This window comes from Diabrotica undecimpunctata, unplaced genomic scaffold (genome assembly GCF_040954645.1).
Source record: "Diabrotica undecimpunctata isolate CICGRU unplaced genomic scaffold, icDiaUnde3 ctg00000854.1, whole genome shotgun sequence".
NCBI classification, from domain to species: domain Eukaryota; kingdom Metazoa; phylum Arthropoda; class Insecta; order Coleoptera; family Chrysomelidae; genus Diabrotica; species Diabrotica undecimpunctata.
Genome location: NW_027312211.1, coordinates 1 through 25605, shown reverse-complemented (window position 1 = coordinate 25605; position 25605 = coordinate 1). Strand labels below are relative to the sequence as shown.

The 25605-nt window shown below is 34.3% G+C and overlaps 1 protein-coding gene across 1 annotated transcript; it reads left to right on the top strand.

Annotated features, from left to right (window-relative positions):
* Positions 1 to 286: 286 nt before the first annotated feature.
* Positions 287 to 25170, top strand: LOC140431568 (neprilysin-2-like). Its single transcript, XM_072519463.1, has 8 exons — positions 287 to 439; positions 7237 to 7454; positions 13137 to 13302; positions 13555 to 13798; positions 13987 to 14155; positions 17699 to 17952; positions 21302 to 21519; positions 24847 to 25170. The coding sequence occupies exons 3-8, from the start codon at positions 13235 to 13237 to the stop codon at positions 24965 to 24967; spliced, it is 1074 nt and encodes a 357-aa protein (XP_072375564.1). The 5' UTR covers positions 287 to 439; positions 7237 to 7454; positions 13137 to 13234; the 3' UTR covers positions 24968 to 25170.
* The last annotated feature ends 435 nt before the right edge of the window (positions 25171 to 25605 follow it).

The window sequence follows — 25605 nt, the reverse complement described above, 5'->3', positions numbered from 1 at the left end:
TTTATTCTTCTTCTTGCAGTAAAACTTGCAGCATTTCGTAATCCATATTTTTTTATATTATATTTACCCTCAACTGTTTTATGCCATCACGTAACTAAAGTTGCTACTGCTAACTTCGAAATTAATGCAACTGTTGGAATCGTACCTTTGGAGCAATGGTCTAAGACACCTTTTGGCCATTTGTACAAGTAAAATATCTTGCCCAGATTAAAATTATTTGAATTATGATCATTTTTAAGTAAACTGTTTGATTTTTTAGAATGTTTTTATTTGTTTTTAGATACACGACATACCATACGCCGAACAAGATGCAAACCGTGAATCCAGAGGCCTTCTATTCGAATATATGGTTGAAGTGGCTGTTATTTTTGGTGCCAACAGAAACGTTGCAATAGAGGATGCTAGGGAAAATATACGAATTCTCGATAAGCTTGGAGAGGTAAATCTTGAATTGCTTGAAATATTTTTTTTAATAATTGCTAAATGTTTTATAACAAAATGACAAATGGTCGTTACTAAAAGAAATCTACTGAGGGGACTTTTAACAGGATAAAATAGGATATGGTGAGTAGGTACTCAGCTTTGAATACTTCTACTGAGTACGTAATAAAATAATAGAAAATCTAATAGAGCGGTGAAATGCTATTTCCCTATCTCAGAAAGAGTAATGGTACTGAAGTTAGTCATGCCAAACTGAATTTGATACAAGTTTATGCTCCTACGGCGAATGCCGACGAAGAAGAAGTAGAATTATTTTATCGAGATATCGAAGAGGCACTTAGAATAACGAAAACAAGAGAAATCACGATAGTACTAGGTGATCTCAATGCAAAGATTGGAAAGTGACAAAGCGGAAAGTGTATAGGAAACTATGGTCTGGGAAATCGAAACGAGAGAGGAGACCGTCTGTTACAATTCTGTCAAGAGCAGAACTTTATTATTACAAACACATTTTTTATGTTACCAAACAGACGACTGTATACATGGCGATCGCCCGCAGATACATCGGAGAAAGTAGTCAGGAACCAGATAGACTACATTATGATCAATGAAAGATACCGTAATGCTGTTAAAGCCGTGAAAGCATATCCTGGATCAGACGTGGCCTCAGATCACAATCCACTTATAGCCAAAATTACACTCACCCTTAAAAATATTAAAAAACATCAAAGAATCCCTATAATAGACACAAGAAAACTTAAAAAACCTAAAGTAAAAGAATGCTTCCAACATGAACTGCATGTGAACTGCAACAAATTAAACACAAACACCAATGATATTGACGAGTACTGGAATCGACTAAAAGATTGTCTACTGGAACCCTGTAAAGAAATACTTAAGACTTCCTCAAGGAGAAAAGAGGAATGGATAAATGACGAGATACTCAATATGATGGAACAACGGAGACAATTTAAAAACAAGGATAACAATAAATACAGAGAGATAAACCACGAGATTAGAAAGACGATAAAGCAGGCAAAAGAAAAATACTTTGAAGAGCAATGCAAAAAGATCGAAGACCTTCAAAATAAATATGATCTTTTTAACCTACACAAGAAAGTCAAAGAACTGGCAGGACTAAGAAAACAAAATCCTACTTGTGCAATTCTGGATAGACACCGTACTGCTATAACACATACGGACGAGAAAATACAAAGATGGGCAGAATATATCGATGAATTGTTCGATGATGAAAGAGGAGATCTGGAGCACATAGAACACTCTGAGATAGCGCGTGGTCCATATATTACAAATGAAGAAATATTGCACGCATTAAAAACAATGAAGAGCGGGAAAAAGCCGCCTGGATCCTGATATGCTTCCTATAGAAATCCTAAAAATTCTAGATGAGAAGCATATTGATGTTTTAGTGACACTCTTTAGCTGTTAACGAACAGCTGTCAGAAGAAATTGAAATTAGATGTGGAGTAAGACAGGGATGCGTATTGTCGCCAATTCTTTTCAATGCCTACTCCGAAGAGGTCCTGAAAAAGCACTTGAGGGTGAAACAGCTGAAATAAAGGTAAATGGAGGTCCCATTAACAACATTAGATATGCGGACGACACTGTGATCTTAGCCGAAAACATTAAAGATCTTCAGAGACTGGTGACCAGAATAGCAGAGTATGGAAAAGAGTATGGTCTAACAATGATGTCAAGAAGACGAAATTTATGAGAATATCGAAACTCAAAGAAATAACGAGAATCTTCTAATAAACGAAACCAACGTCGAACAAGTGGACAAATATGCATACCTGGAAACAATGATTAACTACACAAATGATTACAGTCAGGAGATAAAAATAAGAATAGAAAAGGCTTAGAGCAAATTTCAATAAAATGTACCAGGGATTTAAAACTGGAACTAAGAGTTAGTTTGGCGAGGTGCTATGTTTTTTCGACTTTATTTTATGGAATGGAATCTTGTACCTTGAATGCAACATCAATGGAAAAAAACTGGAATCATTTGAGCTGTGGGTGTACAGAAGAATTCTGAAAATATCATGGACAGAACACGTTACAAACAAAGAGGTTCTGGGAAGGATGAACAAAGAAATGGAAATTTAAATTTCAATAAAAACAAGAAAATTAGAATATCTCGGACATATTACACGTGGAGAGAAATACACCTTGCTCCAACTGATTATGCAGGGAAAGATCCAAGGAAAGAGAAGCATAGGGAGGCGTAGAATGTCATGGCTGCGTAACGTAAGAGAGTGGTATGGATGTACATCAAATGAACGTTTCAGAGCAGCCGTCTCAAAAGTCCGAATAGCTATGATGATTGCCGACCTCCGCCGCGGAGATGGCACTTGAAGAAGAAGACCGAGTACGTCCCGAACATGTTTAATGAAATTTAAATCAGACTATATGGAGTGACGGCTCGAATTACTTTAAGAAGGTAATGCTAGAATTTGGGCAGAATTTGCCTAAATGTTTAGTAACGACTTCATCATATTGCCAAACAAAGTATGAAATAGAAATTTAAAAAAATAGGTGCGGATACTTTTACATTATGAGGTATCTACTATATCTGCCAAGAAATTATCCAAGATATCCAAGAATAACAATAAAAAACTCAACTTACCACCATTATTTTACTGCTGATAGTACTTTATTGTCTGTAGATTATATTTACAAAATTATAAAAATGACACTATTTCAGTTTTTACCCACTAAAACGCACAAAGATGTTTAATATTACTTTTAAAGTGTCCGTTCTTCTCTCTTTGTTGAACGCGCAAAGTTTTCAATGACTTTATTACTAAAATTATCAATGCCATTTACAAAAAGTTTGTAGATAGCATACCTAAAGCACTAAGTCATTTGTAAAGTGGGTGATCGACGTGCGAGCCATAATACCGCAGTTTTAAGAACGACGGTTTTACTCGCGGCTCGTTGGTGCTGATCGACTAGCAAGCAAAACGGTCATTGTCAACCGTCCACAGCTAACATATTGTGTTCAGACGAGCCAAGTAAAAAATAAAACAAACTGACGAGTCGCGAGCCAGGCTCTTAGGTATATAAAACCGCGGTATTGCAATGATACACTGACGAGCCACAAAACCGCAGTTTTACTCCCCTGTCGATCATGGCCTTAAGGAATGTTTAATTCGTTTTAGCATTGAAAACAGCGTTCTGCTTTATCGTTGACATAAGAATAGAAGTTATACTATTTAAAAGTTAGTTAGTTTCTTCAAATGCACATTTTAAACCATCCTCATTTAATAAAGCTTATAGTGGAATAGCCACAGAGGTAGTACGTAATTCATCTCTCTGATTCAGTATTTGTAGTTTAGCTTTAAGCCAAGTTTTATTTAAAAATAAAAATTGTCTGCATGTTTCATTAAGAAATGATTTGAGGAATTGATGCTTATAAGCAGAAACCTTCTGTGAAATAAATAATTAGAAGAATCTAAATGCCCGGACAAGTTAAACCTTGTTTTCATTTGAAACCAAAACTGCGTCGCATAACGTATGGTCCTAAAGTTTTGGGGAAAATTTCAAAAGCATATAACTCTGTTCACAATAATCTATATTTTTTATTAAATTATTCAACAATTTAACTTAACTATCCTTATTATAAATCAAAATTCATATGACAGACAAGGGACCATTATTTTCGATTGCCTAATAATTCCCCTGACACGTTTGCATTATCCTTTGGACGACCTCGGCGTCAATTTCTCTAATTTTTTGTGAGATAAAGCCAGCCTCAGAAATTGCACCATACTAAAATTTTGTCCTCAAATTTTTTCTTACTTTTGAATTTTATTTCATCAGGTACATTTTCATAATCGTTCGTGTAAAACCCATCGTTACCCTTCATCTCAGAGTTGGACAAAAGTAAAATATTTTTCATCGTCCATCACGATCAACTTGTTGACGAAATGCACTCGCCTTAACGCGCGGCAACATCTCGGAATTCTCTCTAATGATCCTCTGTGTATTTTGGAGCTTTCCTTTTTTTCCGGTAGATAATATTGTTACTCGATAGGGTCCTGTATACTGTAGTCTTTCCAACATGAAATCTTCTGGCCAGTTTCGCTGTGGGACCCCAATTTTGTTCTTAGCTTGCTTCAATCAGTCTTGCCTCTCTTATATGGTTCAAAATCCGCGGTCGGCCACTTTTACGCAAGTTAGACACATGGTATCCCGTCTTCACATTCTCTGAGTGTGCGATAAATTGTCGATTTGCTTATGTTTTGATCTCGATAAATATTAACAATATCTCGTTTCGATATTCGCCCAACCATATTATAAACACCTCGACGAATATCAATTTTATAAGACATTTTGCAGAGCACAACCAAAATATTCTGCTTTGTTTATTAAATGTCAATAACTGATGACATTTCAATTCCATGGCCTTCTTTGTTAAATACATTTTGGTTCTAAACTCTAAAACTAAAAAACTCTAAGATTTTCCGTTTTTTGCTGGGCCTATCCTCTTCAATTCACGCCTCTTTTTATTGGTTCATTAATAGCCATTTCTTTCTGTGAAGTGTTTATTTCTCCTTGAATATTGTCAATAATACGTCCATTTGCTGCCTTATACCTTGAATTGTTGTCTCAAAATCTCCGAATCTTTTTTCACCTTAACAGAATCAGTGCATACTTTTGAAATTGATGAAAAATCATTTCTACGTGAGGCAATATTTTATAAAAACTAAATCACAAAAATACGTATAATCTATACGCTAGTCATCCCATAATGGGTAATATAAACTTTAATAAAGTATTCTTTAAAAATTTAGGCAGCATGAACTCTTGTATTTTCATGCATCAGGGTCAAGTTTTCTAAATTTTGAAGTACTTATTTACGTACCTATCTATGGACAGAGATCCTCTATTGACAACGTACAATTATGATACCAGACCATAACTGAACCTCCTCGAAAACTCTACTCTAAAAAGTAAAAAACTGCACTTAACGATAAAAGTGTACTTAGCATATTATCGTTTACCATTTTTTCTTTAGACTCTTCCGCGATCATTTTGGGGAACGTGGACAAAATCAGGATTCATCAGTAAACATTACTCTAGTCGTCTATAAACCAATAGCGATTACTTTTAAAATCTAATCTGACTACACGAGTTGTCCTGGAAAGCTGAGGTACTGTAAGGGATTGTTGTGCATTCATATTAGCCCCATTTAACCGTCTTTTAACGGTTGGTTTACCAAAATTTACGTTTGTAACATGTTATAGACTCTTTCTTACCTCTTTATCAGTTAAATGACGATATTGCAGTACTACTAAGGACACTATAAAGTCGGTCGTCCCGATGAGTAATTATTCTCTGGGGACCTGTTTTAGGATGTCGAGTGTAAGCTTCTGTTTCTTTAAAACGAGAAAAGACAGGTTGCATTGAAGTACGTAAATCTCTCATCTGTTAGTTACGAAAACTTGACCTCTTCCGTCCTGAATAGATGCAACAATTTCTACACTCACAGACCTCTTGAAATTGGCAAGAATTGGAACAAGCACAATAATAATAAACAGCTTTGACATAAATAGACAGAAGTATAGTAAAAACGTTTAAAAATGCGTAGCCTCCTTGTTACACTGAAGTATGAGGTAAGGTGATAATTGTTTAGATTTTCTAACAATGTCTAAAAATTTCAATTTAAAAGACAGTTCTCGGTGGAAACCTTCTTTAGTGATTTCTGAGAAACCGTTTTTATTGGTTGCCAAATTTGTAAAAAGAATCGAAAAAAAAATTAAAAGTTTAGGACAATTTTGTCATAAATTTAAGAGCTTTTTTCGCTGGTGAATGTAGATAAAATAAAATCAACCCTATGGAATAAATTGTGAAAATTGTATGTTTAAAATTAAATAAGTAAATATATAATAGTATATTACTTTATGAGGCGGAGAAGCATGACTTTTCTTGACGCGCCCGATATTACGCGCCGAACGAAGTTCGGCGCGTAATAGAGGACAAGTCAAGAAAAGTCGCTTCTTTGCCGAATAAAGTATACTATTTTTTCTTCAAACGTAGCAATTTTCAACCATAAATAGTACAATTCATATGCTATTTTTACTCGAAATTAACTGTGACAACTATCAAAGTCGTCTAGATGTTAGAAATTAAAATAATTAAGTCGTCGGTGGAATTTGCGTCTCCCTGGTTACAGTTGTTTGACAGTTGTTTGCAATTATTAAAGACAGCTTATTGTTGTTGCAACCGCAAGCGCAAATTTAGTGCGAAAATGGAAAACCTAAACGAAATAAGAAATAAGAACAATAATGCTCAAACAATTTTTAAACCCTCATGATTCGCCAACATCGGGAATGATTGCTGAAAGTTGTTCTCGACCATCAGTATCATCAACAATTACCAATGCGTATCAAGAGTCCGGGAACATTTTTGCACGGTTTCAATTTTAAAAATGCCTCATTAACTAATTGACTTTTAATATTACTATAAATAAAAATGATGTTTAATTGTTGTTAATGACATTTCTATTGTTGCTTTATGACATGTTTCATATTGTTGCCATGGCAACATTTTTCTTTTCGCCGTAAAGAAATGGACTCTGAGATAGCGCCGGCGGAGACATCAAACGTTGACAGGATCAAGTTAGATAAGTAATGTCATTATTATTTGACGTTTGAAGAAAAAAATATTTTACCACATTCTTCTGTAGATTGGCTTAAATAATGTTTATAACTGAATTTTCAATACAACAAATGAATTTTTTTATAAAACTTACAAATATTTTATTTATAGATTGAGAATGATTCTTATTTGGAAAACAAAACTGAACCTCAATTTGATAGAAGGGCAATATCAGAACTACAGTATAAGTACAGAGATATCCAGTGGCACCACTATCTTAATGGACTACTTACACCTGCCATTAATGTCAATTATGACGACGAAGTAATCATTTGGAAACCTCGATATGTAGAACTAATGGAAAACTTTTTAGCTATTACGTCGGTAAGGTGAGTCATTTCTGTGTTTAATGTTTCTTGCACCTTTTACATACTTTCTTCAATTTTTTATATCTCCTTTATTCGGCAACCTATCAATAATTATTATAATTCTTCTTCTGGTTCCTATCCGTTTCGGATGTTGGAAATCATATTGGCAATCATGACCTTGCTCGCTGCGGCTCGAAACAGCTCCGTTGAGGTTTTCTTAAACCATGTTCTTAAATTCGGCAGCCATGATATTCTCCTTCTACCGGGTCCTCGCTTACCTTTGACTTTACCTTGCAATATAGACTGCAGCAGGGAGTAACGGTGCTGATTTCTCATAACGTGTCCCAGATATTGCAATTTTTATGCGTTTGATCGTAAACACAATCTCTGGTTCCTTCTTCATTTTTTCTAGAACTTCCTTGTTCGTGATCCTTGCTGTCCATGATATTCTCAGCATTCTTCTATAAAGCCACATCTCAAATGCTTCAAGTTTTTTAATAGTGGTGTCTGTGAGCGTCCATGCCTCCGCCCCGTACAACAACGCAGAGAAAACATAGCATCTCAAATGTCTCATTTTTGTATCTAGGGATATGTTGTGACTTTTGAAGATGGCGCTCATTTTGTTAAAGACCGTTCTTGCCTTTCCTATGCGGCACTTTATTTCCTGTACATTGCTCCACTGTTCGTTTATAATAGTTCCCAGGTAGCAATACTGTTTTACCTCGCTCTATCTGCGTCCCATTATAATTATATATTATAATTACAATGACAATAAGCATTTTTGTTGGCAAGGATATAGGTTACAAGTTAATTCATTAAGCACTCTATTTTATATTGTAGCTACTGCTAACTAAAGGGTGTTTTCTAAGCGGTATAGAAATGTAAGTTTGTAACACTTTTTAATTGTCGGCCATTTTGACAGATGTCTGTCATTTCAGCATGAATAGACTTGACTTCCGAACAACTCTTCCAAATTGTACAAATTTATTTTGAAAATGTGGTTCTGTTCGAAATACGTATCTCACACTACGTCCATTTTATGGTCAGCATAATGGGCCATTAGAGCAAGTAATTCGATTAACCAGGGAAGTTTTTTGCACCTATGTACTCTAAATTATGTATACATCCACTCACACGTCGTACAGTTTGTACAAAATAACTTGTTGCTGCTGTAAAACGTAGCATACAGTAAGACCAAAATGAGTCTTGCCATCGTGCACAGCAGTTAGATACGTGTTCATCCATTTTATGAAAGATGTTGCGGAAAGATCTTATTTTGCTTGCTTACAAAATCAACTCATTTAATCACGCAAGAATTAAAGGTACATCATCAAGTAGCAAGGAGTAGATTCAGTGAGTGGGTCCGAAACGAAATTGCCTATCTTTGAATCATTCATTCAAAGTTCTAAAGGAAACGGATGGTAAAAGAGAAAAATCAAAGAAGCGACTCTAATTATGCTAAATGAGACCAATTGTGTCGCAAATTCCTCGACTCTGAGATAGCGCGTATCTGGTTACCCATATTGCAAGAGGAAGTTATTAAAAGGAAAATACCATTATTAGTAAGTCAGTAACATATGGAGCATACATCATTTATGTTTTTTAAATAACAAACATATAAAAATCAGAATTTGGTGTTTATTGAAGGTAAACTAAATGCACGACCAAATACTTACTATGTCGGGATAGTATTATGAGGTTTTTTTCCTGGTTTTTCCCTCATAATTTACTATGGAATCACTAACAGGAGAATTTTACTGTTATCATGGCATTTATTTGTCTTTTTAAAGACCAATTACATGCTATGATCTGTTCTGATGGATATTCTCAAGTTAAAGTTGATTTCATGTAATCGAATGAACTATCTTATAAGTAAAGTCGTCCCAGGAGCGCAACTCAACAATATTGGCAATATCATTTTAAAGTCGTCTACTTTAAAATGTATAATGTATGTCTGAATTGTCAATATAAATGAGTCAGATAAAATTAAATTATTAGAAGAATCTTTCACTAAGTAACAGAAAAACAAAAATTTGTTTAATTTACTAATGTTTGTATTTTGAGAACGATTTCCGAAGTGGAAATTGAAACGTCAATAAACGTACTTTCACCTTTAATTGTGGCTTATTCCCATTAAATAGTAATTTCCTTCAATAACCATTTTTCCATCCTGTATTGACAGCAGTACCATCAGATCCTATGACAATTAGATTCGAAATGCTGAGGATTGAAAACTATTGAGTGGAAGTATAAATGGTAGAGAGATTATCATTGACTTGTTTGTTTGGAAATCTATTATGTATACGTGTCTTAAGCCAGACTATGGAACAGTATTTCGCCGCCGATGAGAAGACTATGTAGTACCGCACAGCTTCTGGATGGTGTTTCTGAATCTTAGTTTTTCTGATATTTTTGTTAGATGCTCATTAAAGGATAAGATTCTATCCTTGGGTATTTAATACTAGGTATTTTATCCTTAATAAACATCTTCACAATAATATGCATAACAAAGATTTGAAATCATATCAATAATCTAGCATGTAAATGTTACAGAAGATTAAATTTACTAAAAATTCTAGCACGCAATAATTGGGGTTCAGACAGGAGTACATTGTTAATTATATACAGAACTATTATACGATCACAGCTAGACTACGCGGCTATAGCTTACGACTCAGCATCGAAATCAGTACTTAAAAAGCTCGATACTATTCATAACACAGCACTCAGAATATGCCTGGGAGCCTTTTGTACAACACCGATTGAAAGTTTACTTTGCGAAGCAAATGAATTGTCGTTAAATGATAGAAGAGCTTACCTTAGTCTAACATATGCAACAAAAATTAAGGATAATGCGAAAAATCCTGTCTATAGAAATACTTTTACTGATAATTACCCAAACCTTAATGCAAATCACCGTTCTAATAAACCTTTCTATAAAAGAATAAAAGACCATTTGCATCTGTTTGATATTGTCATACCTGAATGTCTTCCATACACATATGATCATAATCCACCTTGGATTCAAAACATACCATCATATAACTTTGAACTTACGTCATTTGATAAAAACTCCACTAATCCTGATCTGATTATTTCCCATTTTAGAAAAATCATTAGTCGTTATAAAAATCATACCCAGATATACACTGATGGTTCAAAATCATCCGAAGGTGTGGGAGCGTCTGTAGTAACTCCAGAGAAGGTCCTTAAATTCAAACTATCTAATGTTAGTACTATCTATACAGCTGAACTGTATGCTCTCTATCGCGCCATAGAACTAATCAATCTGACAACAAACTCCAAATATATTATCTTAACAGACTCACTTAGTGCCATACAAAGCATCCGACAACTGTATCCAAAAAACCCGCTTTTAAAAAAAATTAAAACAGTCCTTCTTCAGGCTTATATCAATCATAATGAGATAAATTTCATCTGGATCCCATCCCATATAGGAATAAAAGGCAATGAAACTGCTGACCATAGTGCGAAAGACGCGATAGTGAGTGACGTTTCCGAGATCGTAAACACATCAGTATCAACGGATATAAAAGCTTATATAAAAAAATCAATTTTAAGTGCGTGGAAAAATAAATGGAATGTGTCGAATTCAAAATTAAAACAAGTGAAACCCAGCATAGAGGCATGGAATGTGTTACCTAAGTCAAGAAGCCAAGAAATAATAATAACGCGCCTCAGACTCGGACATACTAGGTTAACGAATGATTACTTAATTAAAAAGTGCGAACCGCCGCGATGTGAAACGTGTAATACGACACTAACAATAATGCACCTACTATGTGAATGTCCCCTCTACAATCAACAACGAAGCAATAACAAGATACCAGGAACACTTATAGAAGCTCTAGGTGCAGACTGTAACTTTAACAATACTCTGAATTTCTTGAAAGACATTAATAAGTACAACAATATTTAATAAACCAAATTGTAATGAAGTAATTGTACCTAATGTAATCCACTATTTTTTGGCTAATGGCCATTTGGTCGATGCGATTTTCTAAATAAAAAAAAAAAAAAAGATTTGAAATAAACAAAAGCATTAAAATCTTACACCTATCTATAAATCTGGCAATCGTGAGTGTATTAACAATTATAGAGGTATAACTGTTCAGTCAGCAATCCCGAAACTTCTTGATAAATTGCTATCGATAAATCTCACCTGGGATTACAGAAACATAATTATTGATGAACAACATAGATTTTCTAACAGGAAGTCAACAGTAACAAACCACAATTACCAACAATACTTGTTCAGTGCATTTGAGAATAAAATGCAGGTCGACAGCATTTATACTGATTTCTCAAATACCTTTGACCAGGTTAATCATAACCTTTTGGGATGACCTCAGCGGAGCTGTTTCGCAGAGCAGTCAACAAAACCATGATAGCCTTGATGATCGCCAACATCCGGACCGGATAAGGCACTGAAGAAGAAGAAGAATCATAACCTTTTGGTCCACAAGCTTCATACATCTGGCTTTGGTGACTCTATTGTTAATTGGATTAAAATTTTTATGATAGGACGTGTACACAGCAAGTTCGTATTAACAATTAAATTTCAAAAAAGTGTTCTGTGTCCCACAAGGGTCTTATTGTAGCCCCTTGTTTTTTAACTTGTTTATTGACGATATTGGTAAGGCTATCAAAACTCACACTTTCTGCTATTTGCTGATGATCTTAAGTTATTTCGTTATATACATGATAAATCGGATAGAGATTTCTTGCAATATGATGTAAATAATATATGTTTATGGTCATAACAAAATGGTTTAAGCTTAAATCCAACTAAATGTTCTTGTTTTTGATTTGGTCGTATAAATAATCTAATTGCTAATAGATATGTTCTTATTGATGTACTTTTGGATTTACTTACTGAGATTAGAGATTTAGGTGTATTATTGGATTGTGCATTGACATTTAGAAGCCATTTTCTTAAAATTAAGGAAACAGGATTTCGTAATCTTGGTTTTATTTATCGTAACAGTCGTATTCTCTCACCTATTGTATTCAAATTATTGTATTGCTCTCTGGTACGCTCAGGTCTTGAATACTGCTTTGTTGTCTGGTCCCCATTTCATCAAGTATACATTGATGGATTGGTTCAGAGGAAGTTTCTAAGATCTTTAGCTTTTAAAGCACATATTAATATAAGAAATACTGAATATTACTTCCTAGATTATTCTGTAATAATGTCTCAATTTAACATTGCTACATTAAAGAACCGCAGGTTGAGAGCTATGTTATTTTTGTTTAAAATTCTAAACAACGTTATTAATTGTCCCCCGTTATAAGCCAATTTGTACTTATAATAAACACAATACATAGGACTTATTATGCTCGTTATTTTTGCTTGTCGAAAATGCTCAGCTCTTGCAATGACCTCCTATTGGATCCATTCCGTCCAAACATGCATGTTTTTCAAAAGGCAACTTAAAAGTCTAATTAATATAAATATGTGATATTTTTTCACCTTTTGTGATCTGATATACAGTTTTAATGTACAAATTTTTACTGTTTTATTGTTTCTTTGTTGTTGTTTTGATATTTATTGTACATGATCTTTTTTTGTACTTTTTGCTTTTTACTATTTTTTGTATTTTATTGTAAATGGTTCTATCGTCGAGATAAATAAATAAAATATACCTCCATTTTATCCTTAATAAACATTTTATATTGTAGGTCTTTAGCAAATATAATAGCATGGCACACAATCCAGGAACTCATACACTATTTACCAGAAGAATTATCAAAAAAAAACACTAGAACTTATAGAGAGGATGAACAGAAGACTTGTTAATTTTAAAGTGCCAAGATATAAGACGTGTCTCATTGAAACAGAGAAAAGGTAAATGTGTTGGTGTTATTATTTTACAAACATTACGCAATAAAGTTATATTGATATGTTTCGTCTGTACACAAAAAAAAAAATGCAAAATTAGTGTATGTAAACAAAATATATTAACTATAACTTTCTGGATAAATCAGTGATTTCATTGGCTTCTAAAGTTACTATTTTTATCGATTATAACTAACAGTTTCTACTGTTATTCTGATATTCTCATAAAAAATACAATATGTTTTGTATTAACTCTTTCAGTCTAGGTTCAGTTCTGGCCGCTGCCTACATTCAGAATTTCTTCTCGGAAGAACAAAGATACAAAGCAATGGAGATGATCGCGAATATAAAAGAACAAGCTGAAGAAACCATCACTAGGTCAGAATGGATGGATGGAATAACCAAACATTTGGTTATTCAATCGCTGCACAGCAGTGTAGAGAAACTGCCATCTACTGGAGACTTACTTAATCTTTTAGAGGAAAATAAGTCGCTCTATTCACAGGTGGGTAAGTTGTTAGAATAACTATCTAATTTAAAAAAATATGCATAGTAGAAATTATTCAGAAATAAAGTGTGTAATCCTAAAAACTTATTATTTCAAATATTAATGCTGTGATTGTTTGTTTTCACGATTCTTTCCAGTTTAATTGTAACCTTTAAAGCCATAGTTCTTTTTAAAATATTTTTCAGATTAGAATAAATGAAAGTGAATATCTCGAAGCAGTTTTAAATTTACGTCTTGTTCAATTATATAAAGAACAAAGCAAATTAAGAAGTACGTACGAAGAAGAACCGTTTAATGAATTGTTCATTGTATCTGGATTAAAAATATATTATTCGCCGAAAGAAAATATGCTGAGTAAGTATATTTTTGTGATACTATTTGCATCTTTACGAAATAAAATAATCTCAAAATACCTTCTTCTTCTTCTTCTTTCTTGTATGCATGCTTTAAAGCCTGTTTCTTCTTTAATATTAGTCTCCTAAATTTTTTAAATTATCGCACCATCTTTTTCTTGGTCTGCCAATACTTTTAAGTCCATTTGGTGACTTATTTCGTGCTATTCGTACTATTCTATCCTCTGCCATTCTACTAATGTGTTCTTTTACTCCTGTTTCCGTTTTGTCACCCATCCATTTATGTCTTCAATATTGTTTGCTCAAAAAACCGAATATTATTATTTATTTAACAAAAAATATAGGTTCTCTTGTTTTTTTTACGTCACGAATTAGATATTTTTGTATTAGTTGATTAAACTTTTTTTCATCTGATCAAAGAAGTCCTACATTTTTCCTATCGATTCGTAATCTAATATTTGTTGAGTTAGTTTTTCATCAATTCTCTTATTTTCTAGTCTTACCTTTTCAGTTCCATGTTCATCTGTAATGTCCCTTACTCCTCTGAAAAATCTCGTTTCTATAGCTTCGATTCTAGAGTTACTTGTTTGCACCATTACCCAGCTTTTCTTTCCATAATAGAGTAGATGTAGGTACTTGTGTTTAAGTATGTTATTCAAATTATCCACATATATATTAAAACCTGTGAATTTTTTGCATCACTATACTGGTCCAATCTTCCACTACCTATCTTCTTCTTCTTCTGGTTCCTATCCGTTTCGGATGTTGGAAATCATATTGGCAATCATAACCTTGCTCGCTGCGGCTCGAAACAGCTCCGTTGAGGTTTTCTTAAACCATGTTCTTAAATTCCGCAGCCATGATATTCTCCTTCTACCGGGTCCTCGCTTACCTTTGACTTTACCTTGCAATATAGACTGCAGCAGGGAGTAACGGTGCTGATTTCTCATAACGTGTCCCAGATATTGCAATTTTATGCGTTTCATCGTAAACACAATCTCTGGTTCCTTCTTCATTTTTTCTAGAACTTCCTTGTTCGTGATCCTTGCTGTCCATGATATTCTCAGCATTCTTCTATAAAGCCACATCTCAAATGCTTCAAGTTTTTTAATAGTGGTGTCTGTAAGCGTCCATGCCTCCGCCCCGTACAACAACACAGAGAAAACATAGCATCTCAAATGTCTCATTTTTGTATCCAGGGATATGTTGTGACTTTTGAAGATGGCGCTCATTTTGTTAAAGACCGTTCTTGCCTTTCCTATGCGGCACTTTATTTCCTGTACATTGCTCCACTGTTCGTTTATAATAGTTCCCAGGTAGCAATACTGTTTTACTCGCTCTATCTGCGTCCCATTAATGTATAGATGAGCCCCATTTATATTCTCCTTGCTGACAATCATTTGTTTGGTTTTGTGGGTATTAATTTTTAGTCCGTACTGTTGACTGTACTCGTTTATTCTGTCCATTAGCCTCTGAAGTCCCTCTAAACTATCTGCTATCACCATGGTGTCGTCGGCATATCTAACATTGTTTACTCTTTCACCATTTAGAAGGATGCCTTCGTCTATTCCGTAAAGAGCCTCGTTAAAAATTTTTTCTGAGTACATATTAAATATCAACGGCGATAGAATACATTCCTGTCTAACTCCGCGTAGTATTTTTATGTGATCTGTTTCTTCTCCGTTAATTTTCATGTATGCGGTCTGATTCCAGTATAGTTCTGAAATTATTCTGAGGTCTTTGTGATCCAGGTTTGCTTCTTTTAAAATGTTTATCATCTTTTGATGTTGAACTCTGTCAAATGCCTTTTCATAGTCGATCAAGCACGCGTATACGTCGCAGTTAACGTCCCTGCATCTTTGAATCAGTACCTGTACTCCGAAAAGTGCCTCTCTGGTACCCACTGCGTTAATGAAGCCGAACTGTCTGTCTGATATTTGTTCCTCGCACTTCTTATAAATTCTTCCATGGATGACTCTAAGAAACAGTTTCAACATGTGGCTCATTAGGCTGATTGTTCGATATTCTTCGCACTTTTTTTATTGAAGACAGCCGTGATCCAATTTATTCCTTCATCCTCCAAGAGTTTTAAAAATTCAGCTTCACTCTGAGATAGCGCGTTTTCCTGCTTTTCATCCGTTTTATTGCTTCTTCTACCTCGGATTTAAGTATGTCCGGGCCCGTCATCCTCTCTGAAAATGGATGCCTATAATCCGTTCTTTGATCTTGAAAAAGTGTCTCCAAATATATTCTCCATTTGTCCTTCATCTCTTGGGTGTCAATGATTAATTTTCCATTGGTGTCTATGAGTTTCATTTGTGTTCTCTTTTTAAAAGTACCCGTTATTTCTTTTACCTTTTTTTGTACATTAAAATTGTCATGCTTGGCTGAAAAGAAATAGAAAGACTACAAGTCTTTCTATTTCTTTACATTTCTTTACAGCTTCTTTTTCTTTAGCTTCTCTTATTTTTCTTCTGATGTAAGCCTGCATTTTTTTGTATTTATCTTTATTTCCTTTAATTAACCTTCTGCGTTCCATTAAGTGAAGGATTTCTGGAGTCATCCAAGATTTCTTCTTTGTTTCTTTGTTTGGTTTTAGCAGATCTTGTTTAGTTTTCTTAATTATTTCTTCGAATTGATTGATTTCTCGTTGGATGTTATTTTCTTCTTTTAGTTGCTTAACTTGATTGTTAATATATTCCCCCACTTGCTTTTTAACTTCCGGATGTTGCAGGGCTGTCATGTCGTAGTTAGGTCTAGACTTTTTCTTTATTGTCTTCAGTCTCACATCCATGACTACCTATATGAAGTCATAATTATTTTCCTGATGATGGCTATATCTTTATACAGACTGTTAAGTATCTATGCCGATTTTTGTTTTGCTTTTTTTTCGGATTTTTAGAATACCACTCAATAGTAATTAAGTGTTGGACTTTATGATACTCCATCCATGTGAACTATATCCCGTATATCGAAGAAAACTCAAGCTTATTTTCTTTTTTTTTTTATTCTTGGAGAGTTTGGAGGATTCCAGGACATGAATTTAAAGTAAACTCTAGAAGTGTGACTTGTATAGACTATTTTGTATAAAAATACTGCTGGTTACTCTAACATAACTTTATTTGTGTTTCAACTTCAGATCATTATCCAATCGCGGTTTCCATTCCTAGTCTAACCAGATCCAATATAATTTATACACAATTTATATAGGCAGATCTTTGTAATTTCCCTGCTGCTGCATAATTTTTTGAACTCCTTAAAATGTTTAAGGCCTAATCTATCTATTTCTTTATTTATTTACTTATATTTGAAAAAAAACAAAAGCATAATTTTATAGTTTAGTATTTGTTATTTTCCACAGTTGTCTTATCAACAATTAGATATAAATTAGAAGTATACTTTAGATAAGATCAACCCTATCTTGCTGTAAAATAATCACTTGCCACCTCAAATCCTCATCCAGCCCAGCCCGCCTCCACCCTTTCACACCGCCACCGACGCACAAACCGTTAAAGTTTTGTTACAATGAACGATTTTATTGCAGCTTTCCCAGTCGGCATATTCGGTGGTGTCTATTACCAAAACGACCGACCGGAGTACATGAACTACGGCATTCTGGGCTCTATAATTGCCCACGAAGTATCCCATATATTCATGAGGGCCGCACGCGGAGATCAAGCCCCCAGGGAGTTAAGGAGTTGGTGGTCGCCCAACAGCCTCGCGAATTACGATCAGAAACTACAATGTATATCCAATCAGTACAGCAACTTCAGGCTTTCCGAATTAAGACAGAGACACGTAAGTTTCCCACTCAACTTTTGAAGTTGCTGCTTGGAAGATTTAGTTGCTAGCTTTGTGAGATATAAGGGATGTCTAGAAATCAGTACAGTTTTAATTTGTAAATTTTAATGCATTTTACAAAATACAAAGTTCCTAAAATGAAACGTTTACACATTTTTTTTTTAAGGAATTTACACAAAAAAAAAAGACAACAAGTAAAAACAGTATACAAATATAAATATTCCTTATATTATTCTAATGGTCCTACACAAATAAGTAACGGGTGATAAAGACAGGTGTCAGATTTTTTGATATCTACTCAAGAGAGGTATTTAAAGCTGCCCTGGAAGACATCTACGAAGGCTACCAATAAATGAGTCCATCTGAATAATTTTAGGTAGGGGAGGGTCATGTACCTTGAGCCATCTTGTACCTCGAGTCACCCCACTAAATATATTGCTATTTCATGTGAATTTGCTGGCATCAATCATCTGGCATCGTCTGCGCATTAAATACGAATCCCATTCAGTTGACTATTGTTAGATCGATGGCTACACGTGTTTTTTCATAAAATTTTGATTTTGGGAGTTCAACATGTTTCCTAATAATTCTTGCTTTGTGTAGGATAAACAAAAGTTAGTATAGAAGCTATTTATTACATGGAATACTATACTTATACCTAATATATCTGATACACTTTTGGTTTATCCGTTATTTTGGGGTTATGCGATTTTGTTTACTCTTTTATGCATGGCCATGTACCTTGAGCCAGGTTGGGGCACGTACCTTGAGCCGTGGCCCAAGGTACATGATACCTCTGACTTAATTTGCTAGTTGTATTTTTTAATTGAAAGACTGTATTTTTGTTCATATTTGTGTGTAGCAGTTGAAAATATAAAAAAACAGATACAATCTTAAGAAAATACGCACAAAAATTATTTTTTTTATTTACAGATGCCTAGAAGTAAAAATAAAGTGAAAAAAATAACACCCACTAAAGAGAAAATTACATTAGCTGTAGATGCAGTTAAAAATGGAATGACTCAGTGGAAAGCCAGCGTGGATTTTAACGACTGTTGAAAGTCGGTGCGGTAAAAGCATTCTTGCTCCGACAGAGGAAGCAAGTCTGGTAAAATATCTCATTGTTTTATCAAAAATGCGTTATGGTCTTCACATAAATCATCTTAGATCTTAAGCGTATGCTTTTGCTAAATCAAATAACAAAAATATTCCTAAATCTTAGAGGACGAATGAAAAAGCTAGAAAGCAGTGGTTCCGTGAGTTTGTGAAAAGACATCAGGAACTTCTTCTCAGTCTTAGGAAACCCGAGGCAACTAGCCTTTGTACGGCTACGAGCTTCAACAGACATAATATTTTTTTACGTTACATTTTTTTACAAATTTAAAGAAGGTTATTATAAAATACAAATTTACTGCAGCAGATGTTTTTAACCTGGACGAAACTGGAAATTGCACCATTCAAAACACTACAAAGATAATTGCACCTAAGGGCTAAAAACAAGTAGTTGCTGCTACATCTGGCGAAAGGAGCTTAAACGTAACAATGATAGCCTGCATTAACGCTTTAGAAAATAGTGTACCGCCCATGTTGATATTTTCTAGCGTCAACTTCAAACCGTATACGATGAGTGGTGTGCCAGCAGATTCAATCGGATCAGCTCATATAACTGGAAATTTTTGCTAAAAAAATTGTTTTGTTGTTGCAACATTTTATTGATAAGGAAAGACCAAGCGCTGAGAACAAAAAGCTATTGATATTGGATAACCACAAAAGCCATTGTTCTATTGAAGCAATAACATTAGCCAAAAATTTTGCTAACATTGCCACCTCATACGAGTCACAATTTCCAACCTTTGGACCGTACCATTCTTAGGTCTTACAAACAATACTATAATACTACTTACAACAATACTATAAACAATCCTATAAGTCGCAGAATTGGCAGGAAAAACATATCCACTGGCATTTTCACCAAAAAATATCCTATCTGGATTTAGGATGTCGGGAATTTGGTCCATAAATGAACACATTTTTGGAGATGATAAATATCTTTCCTCATCAGTAACCGATCAAGAAGATTCTAGTGTTACAGTTGCAGAGTTGTCTTCTGTAAAAGGCCTCAACGTATCAACGAAACAATCAATTCCTTCCGCAAGTAAAGACGCTTCAATATTTACATCTCTTGAAGAAATACGACTATACCCAAAATCACAAAAACGTGCCTTACAGGTCAACAATCGAAAGAAAACTAAAAGCCTAATTTTGACCGACACTCCGGAGAAGGACGAAAACTCTGAGATAGCGCGTAAATTTTTAATGAAAAACGACAAAAAGAAGAACTGCAGAAAAGCAAACAATATTTGGAATGTGTTGAGTGTTAAAAAGAAACCTGAAGCTGAAGTAGAAACGTCTGATGAAGATGACGTCTATTCGTCTAGTTCAGATAGTTCAGAGATATCTGATGAGATTTTTCAGCCAGAGGAATACCGGTTTGATATCAGCGCTTTAAACAGGGAGATTATGTGTTAGTGAAAATAGCTGGGAGGAAAACAGCGAATTTTTATGTGCTATATATTTTCATATCAGAAGTGAAGAATTTCATGTAAAATATTTAAAAAGGTTTTATTTCACGAACAAATTTAATGCTTAAAGGAAAGTGACGAGATATTTTCTATTGATAGAGAATGCATTATTTTGGGTTTACCCCAGCCAATTCACCAAGGCTTGTCAGAAAGACAAAAGAATATGTTAACTTTTGGAATTGATTTTTCTTCCTACAAGATTGAATAGTTAAGTTACCATATTTTATAAAATTTAATAGTAAAATAAACCCTTATTGATATTCCTCTTTGCTTTTTCTGTCTGTGGCTCAAGGTACATTATACCCTGTAACTTATACCTTGGGCCACTTTCAGTTTTTTTTTAATCTAAATTTGGAAATTTTATTTATTAAAAATTAACAAAAAAAATGCGTATTATATTGATAAATACATCCTATTGTTGACAACCACATATAAAAATTTTAATCATTAGCATATTTTTGCATTTCACAATTATTTGAAAAAAAAACTGTCTTCAAGGTACAAGCCCCTTCCCTATACAACAGACATAATAATCAAGTCGAAATAAAAATCTAATTTAACTTTAACAATAAATTTCCAAATTGATTTAATCAATAATTAGTAAAAACTCTACACTGTCTATTGTGTTGTAATGTACTATTCTCTAATTGGCGAACAGGGTTTATATTATTAGTTTTTTCGCTATTATCTGTTTTACAATTTTAACCTAAACACCACATAAGCCCTACATACCGCACTTTCAGTGACAGCTCTTTAACTTTCAGCTAAATCCGGCGAAAACCCTCGACGAGGACATGGCAGATTTAGCGGGGATGAAAATTTCTTACGACACTTACATCAATTGGAGTCAGAAGAACGGGGCGCAGCCCCTGCTGCCCGGATTAAAGTACTCCCCTAACCAATTGTTCTGGATATCGGCCGCCATACGTCACTGCTCCAAATATTCGCAAGAGGGGTTGGAGCGCTACATCGCCAATTATAGGTTAGTAGAGTAGAGTAAGGAGAATTTTGTTGGGGTTCGGTGTTAACGAAGGAACGGTGCATTTTCTTTGTTAAAAATCGACGACGAGAAGATGGTATTGTAGAAATGTTTCCTCTGTGAAAACTGGATTGTACATCTCAGAAATAAAATTGGAAACTTTCTATTCTCTTTTACTACGATAATCTTGTTTGCATTATATTAATATATTATTATTTCGATATATATATATATATATTATATATATATATATATATATATATATATATATGAAAATTACTGAGTTCTCGGGAAATATATATATATATATATATATATATATATATATATATATATATATATATATATAACTCATTACTATCATTAATAAATATCTATTTTATAAAAGTTACGGGCATTCTACGAGGCGTGTTTTTTAAGTAAGTACCGTTTTGGAATTAAAAAAAGACGTGCAAAGATATGGCGATAATTTTATTTTTACATGAAAGCCTGTACCCTAATCTACTTTTCTACATAATTTCCGTGAATATTGAGGCACTTGTCATTACGTGGCACCAGTTTTTGAATACCCTCCTGATAAAATTCTGCCGCCTGACTTGTTAACCACTGCATCACAAACGTTTTGACTTCGTTATCGTCTTGAAGACACTGACCGCCCAGGTGTTTCTTCAAGTGCTGAAACAAATGGTAGTCGCTGGGCGCCAGATCAGGGCTGTATGGAGAATGATCTAGAGTTTCCCATTTAAATGATTTGATGAGATCTTTGGTCTGATTAGCCACATGTGGACGGGCATTGTCATGCAGCAAAACGATACCCTTACTCAACTTGCCACGTCTTTTGTTCTGGATTGCACGACGCAGATTTTTCAATGTCTCACAATAAGACGCTGCATTGTCTCATTACGAGGCAGAAACTCCACTAGCAATACTCCTTTTCTGTTCCAAAAAACTGTGCACATGATTTTCCGGGCAGAAATTGTTTGCTTAAACTTCACTTTTTTGGATGATGATGAATGTCGCCATTCCATGCACTGCCTAAACGTTGGGTTTTGTGCAAATCCGTCAACATCTTTGGAACCCAACGTGAACACAATTTCCGGTAATTCAAGTTCTCGGTAAAAATGCGATACAAAACACTACGAGAATACTGAGGAAAGCAGTCGGACAATGATGAAGTTGTAAAGCGTCTGTTTTCTCTCACCTTTTCGTCCACTTTCTGCACCAAATTTTCATTAACGACCGAAGGACGCCCACTCCGTTCTTCATCATGCACATTTGTGCGGCCATCTTTAAATGCTCTTACCCATTTCCTTACCATTCCATCACTCATAATGTTTTGTCCGTAAACTTCAACGAGCTCACGATGAATATCGATCGGTTTTACGCCTTTAGCACTAAGAAATCGTATAACAGACCGTACTTCACAATCAGCGTGACTCACGATTGTTGGAGGCATCTTAAACACTGGAGTAAACAAGTATCCAATGAAGAATCAGACTGTAATGGCGTCAGTGTCTAGACAAGAGATGTAGGTAACGAGCGCTCATGCGCGGAACGCCGACCGTAGCTCTGCGGCGGCGGAATCGCAAAACGGTGCTTACTTAAAAACATTGCCTCGTATTTCAGAACCACCCAATGGCGAAAATTAGCGACCATTTCTAGTAATATATAGTTAAATAATTCCCAGTCCACCCTGGAATGATCCACAAAATATGCTTATATTCCATACTTCCCACAAATTTCTAATAAGCTTATGAAACTCTTCAGAAACGTAACCAGTTCAATACCCCTAAAAAACAGCAGAACTGTAGGAAACTTTTTTTTAAGACAAAAACTCCATTGACCCCTTTAGAACATACTGATGTTGACTATCATGTACATCCTAATCAAACATGAAATCGACTTCACAAACGTCAAAATACTGGCCAAACAACAAAATTATCATAAAAGATCTCTCCTAAAAATGTGCCATATTCTTTAACATCCATCAGCCCTTAATAAACGAACTGACATTGACAATTTAAGCCAGATTTATCACTCTCTTTTTACACAATAAATAAAAATCACATTAAACCCCATATTCCTAGTTCAACAAATAGTCTAATATATTCCACCACTCACAACCTCCCTTTGATCAAATTATTACACAAACCCATATATTTTTTTACCAATTATCTTTGAACAATTCGTACTGTCAAGGTATGATCTACTAAGAAACCCTTCTGGGGTTTCCGGTTCTAGCGTCGTTTGTTTTTTTACTCTGCATAGAGCTTTTTTAGGTAGCCAATCCACGTATTCTTTTCTATGTGTTTTGGTTTTATTAGTTCTTTTACCTCCGTTCTTTGACCCCTTATGAAGCGCCATACTTTCTTTTGCAGACCGTAATAATCATGTTTAATTTCTTTCAAAAAGCGTTCCCACTGGTCATTTTTTATTTTTCTTACAAGTCCATGTGTTTCGCTTCTAATTGTTTTGTAATTATAGTATTCCTTTTCTGTTTTGGTTGACATGTATTTCAGGTAAGATATTTTCTTTTCTTTACATTTTTCCTTTACTTCTGTACATAACCATGGAGTTCTTCGCCTTGGAAACGATTTATGTTTAATTACATTTCTTTTACCAAGAACTTTCTTGGCCGAGACTAAGATATTAGACTAATTTAGATTAATTAGTCTAATATCTTAAGGGCCTGCGTAGCGCAAGCGGTAGGATGCTTGCCTCGCAAGTCGGTAGTCCGAAGTTCGAATCCCACCGCCGGCAAGAACATCTAGACATTTTAAAAATGTCTATAGGCCCCAGGTCGACTCAGCCTGAATAAAAATGAGTACCTTGGGTAAAACCAGGGGTAATAATAGACGGTTGAAGCGTAGCACTGGCCATGTTACCTTCCTTGTATACCGTAGGCCCTAGATATAGCAGACTACCCTGCTATACTCCCAAAGCCGCGACAGCGGTACAAAACGGGAGACTATTATTATATTAGTCTAATATCTTAGCCTTGGTCAAGATAGATATTAGATTAATTTTTGCCCAGCTTTCTTCGACTCCATCACTTTCTGTGATATCTGAGTATAAAAAGTATACTCGCTATTTGATCCTTTATGGAAAACGTTTCGTATATGAATTCATACCCATCCTCAGTTTATCTAAAATCAGTCACTTAAGCTTACATCCATAGAGAAAATTGCGTAGAATAACTTACAAAGATATGCAGAATCGGAAAATATAAGACATATTGACACAAATCACTCACTCAAAGAAATAAAAATCGAAATCTTGATAGAGTGAGTCTAAATAACTAATAAAATTTCATATTGATTAAACTTGCAGGTTGTCTCCTCAACAATTTCGTGTGAACGGACCACTTCAAAATCTGAACGAATTTGCATTTGACTTCGGATGTCCCGTGGGATCAAAAATGAATCCAGAAAATAAATGTAATGTTTGGTGATTGATTTAAGTATTCTAGAGATCTAGTCAATCTTTTTTATAAATCATTATACCCAAACGCCTAATTTATTTATTTTTTTTTTGTTTTTGTATATTAATATTCATGTTTGTGTAAGATCTGTTTTTTATCTGTATAGTAAATGTAATATTAATATTTTTGTAGCTCAGTATTTCTTGTACGTTACAGATGTATATATTTTTGTTAATAAAAGATCAAGATTTTGTTTGATTTCTTATTTACTAATGTACCTAAAAGAGTACGTCCAATTGTGTGATATTCAGGATGACAATTTGAAAACTGATCATTGCTAATAACTTCATTTTTGTAAATAATGTCGACTCATGTAGAATCAATTAGATTATTTTAAAGAGCTTTTAATTTTATCTGTATTGGTCAATTAGTTTACTAGTTTTTGTTCAGTATTTGCGAAAAAAAAAACGCTTTTCAAGGTTTACAAAAATAATTAGAATGTTTTAAAATTAAATGGTCTGGTATTATTTAATATTTTATTGCGAATTAAATATTGAATATTAAATAAATGTCCAATTAGCAATATTGTTATTTGAAACAAGCGTATAGTTTTTGTAATCAGTGTTAAACTTGGCGTTATTGTAATAATATAACTCTGAGATAGCGCG

What these genes read in the sequence shown, in the direction of transcription:
- LOC140431568 (XM_072519463.1), top strand. Translation starts at nt 13,235, where the DNA reads ATGAACAGAAGACTTGTTAATTTTAAAGTGCCAAGATATAAGACGTGT. An exon ending in GCCGAAAGAAAATATGCTGA is followed by an intron (nt 14,156 to 17,698) that starts GTAAGTATATTT and finishes ATTTTATTGCAG; the next exon opens with CTTTCCCAGTCGGCATATTC. An exon ending in CGCTACATCGCCAATTATAG is followed by an intron (nt 21,520 to 24,846) that starts GTTAGTAGAGTA and finishes TTAAACTTGCAG; the next exon opens with GTTGTCTCCTCAACAATTTC.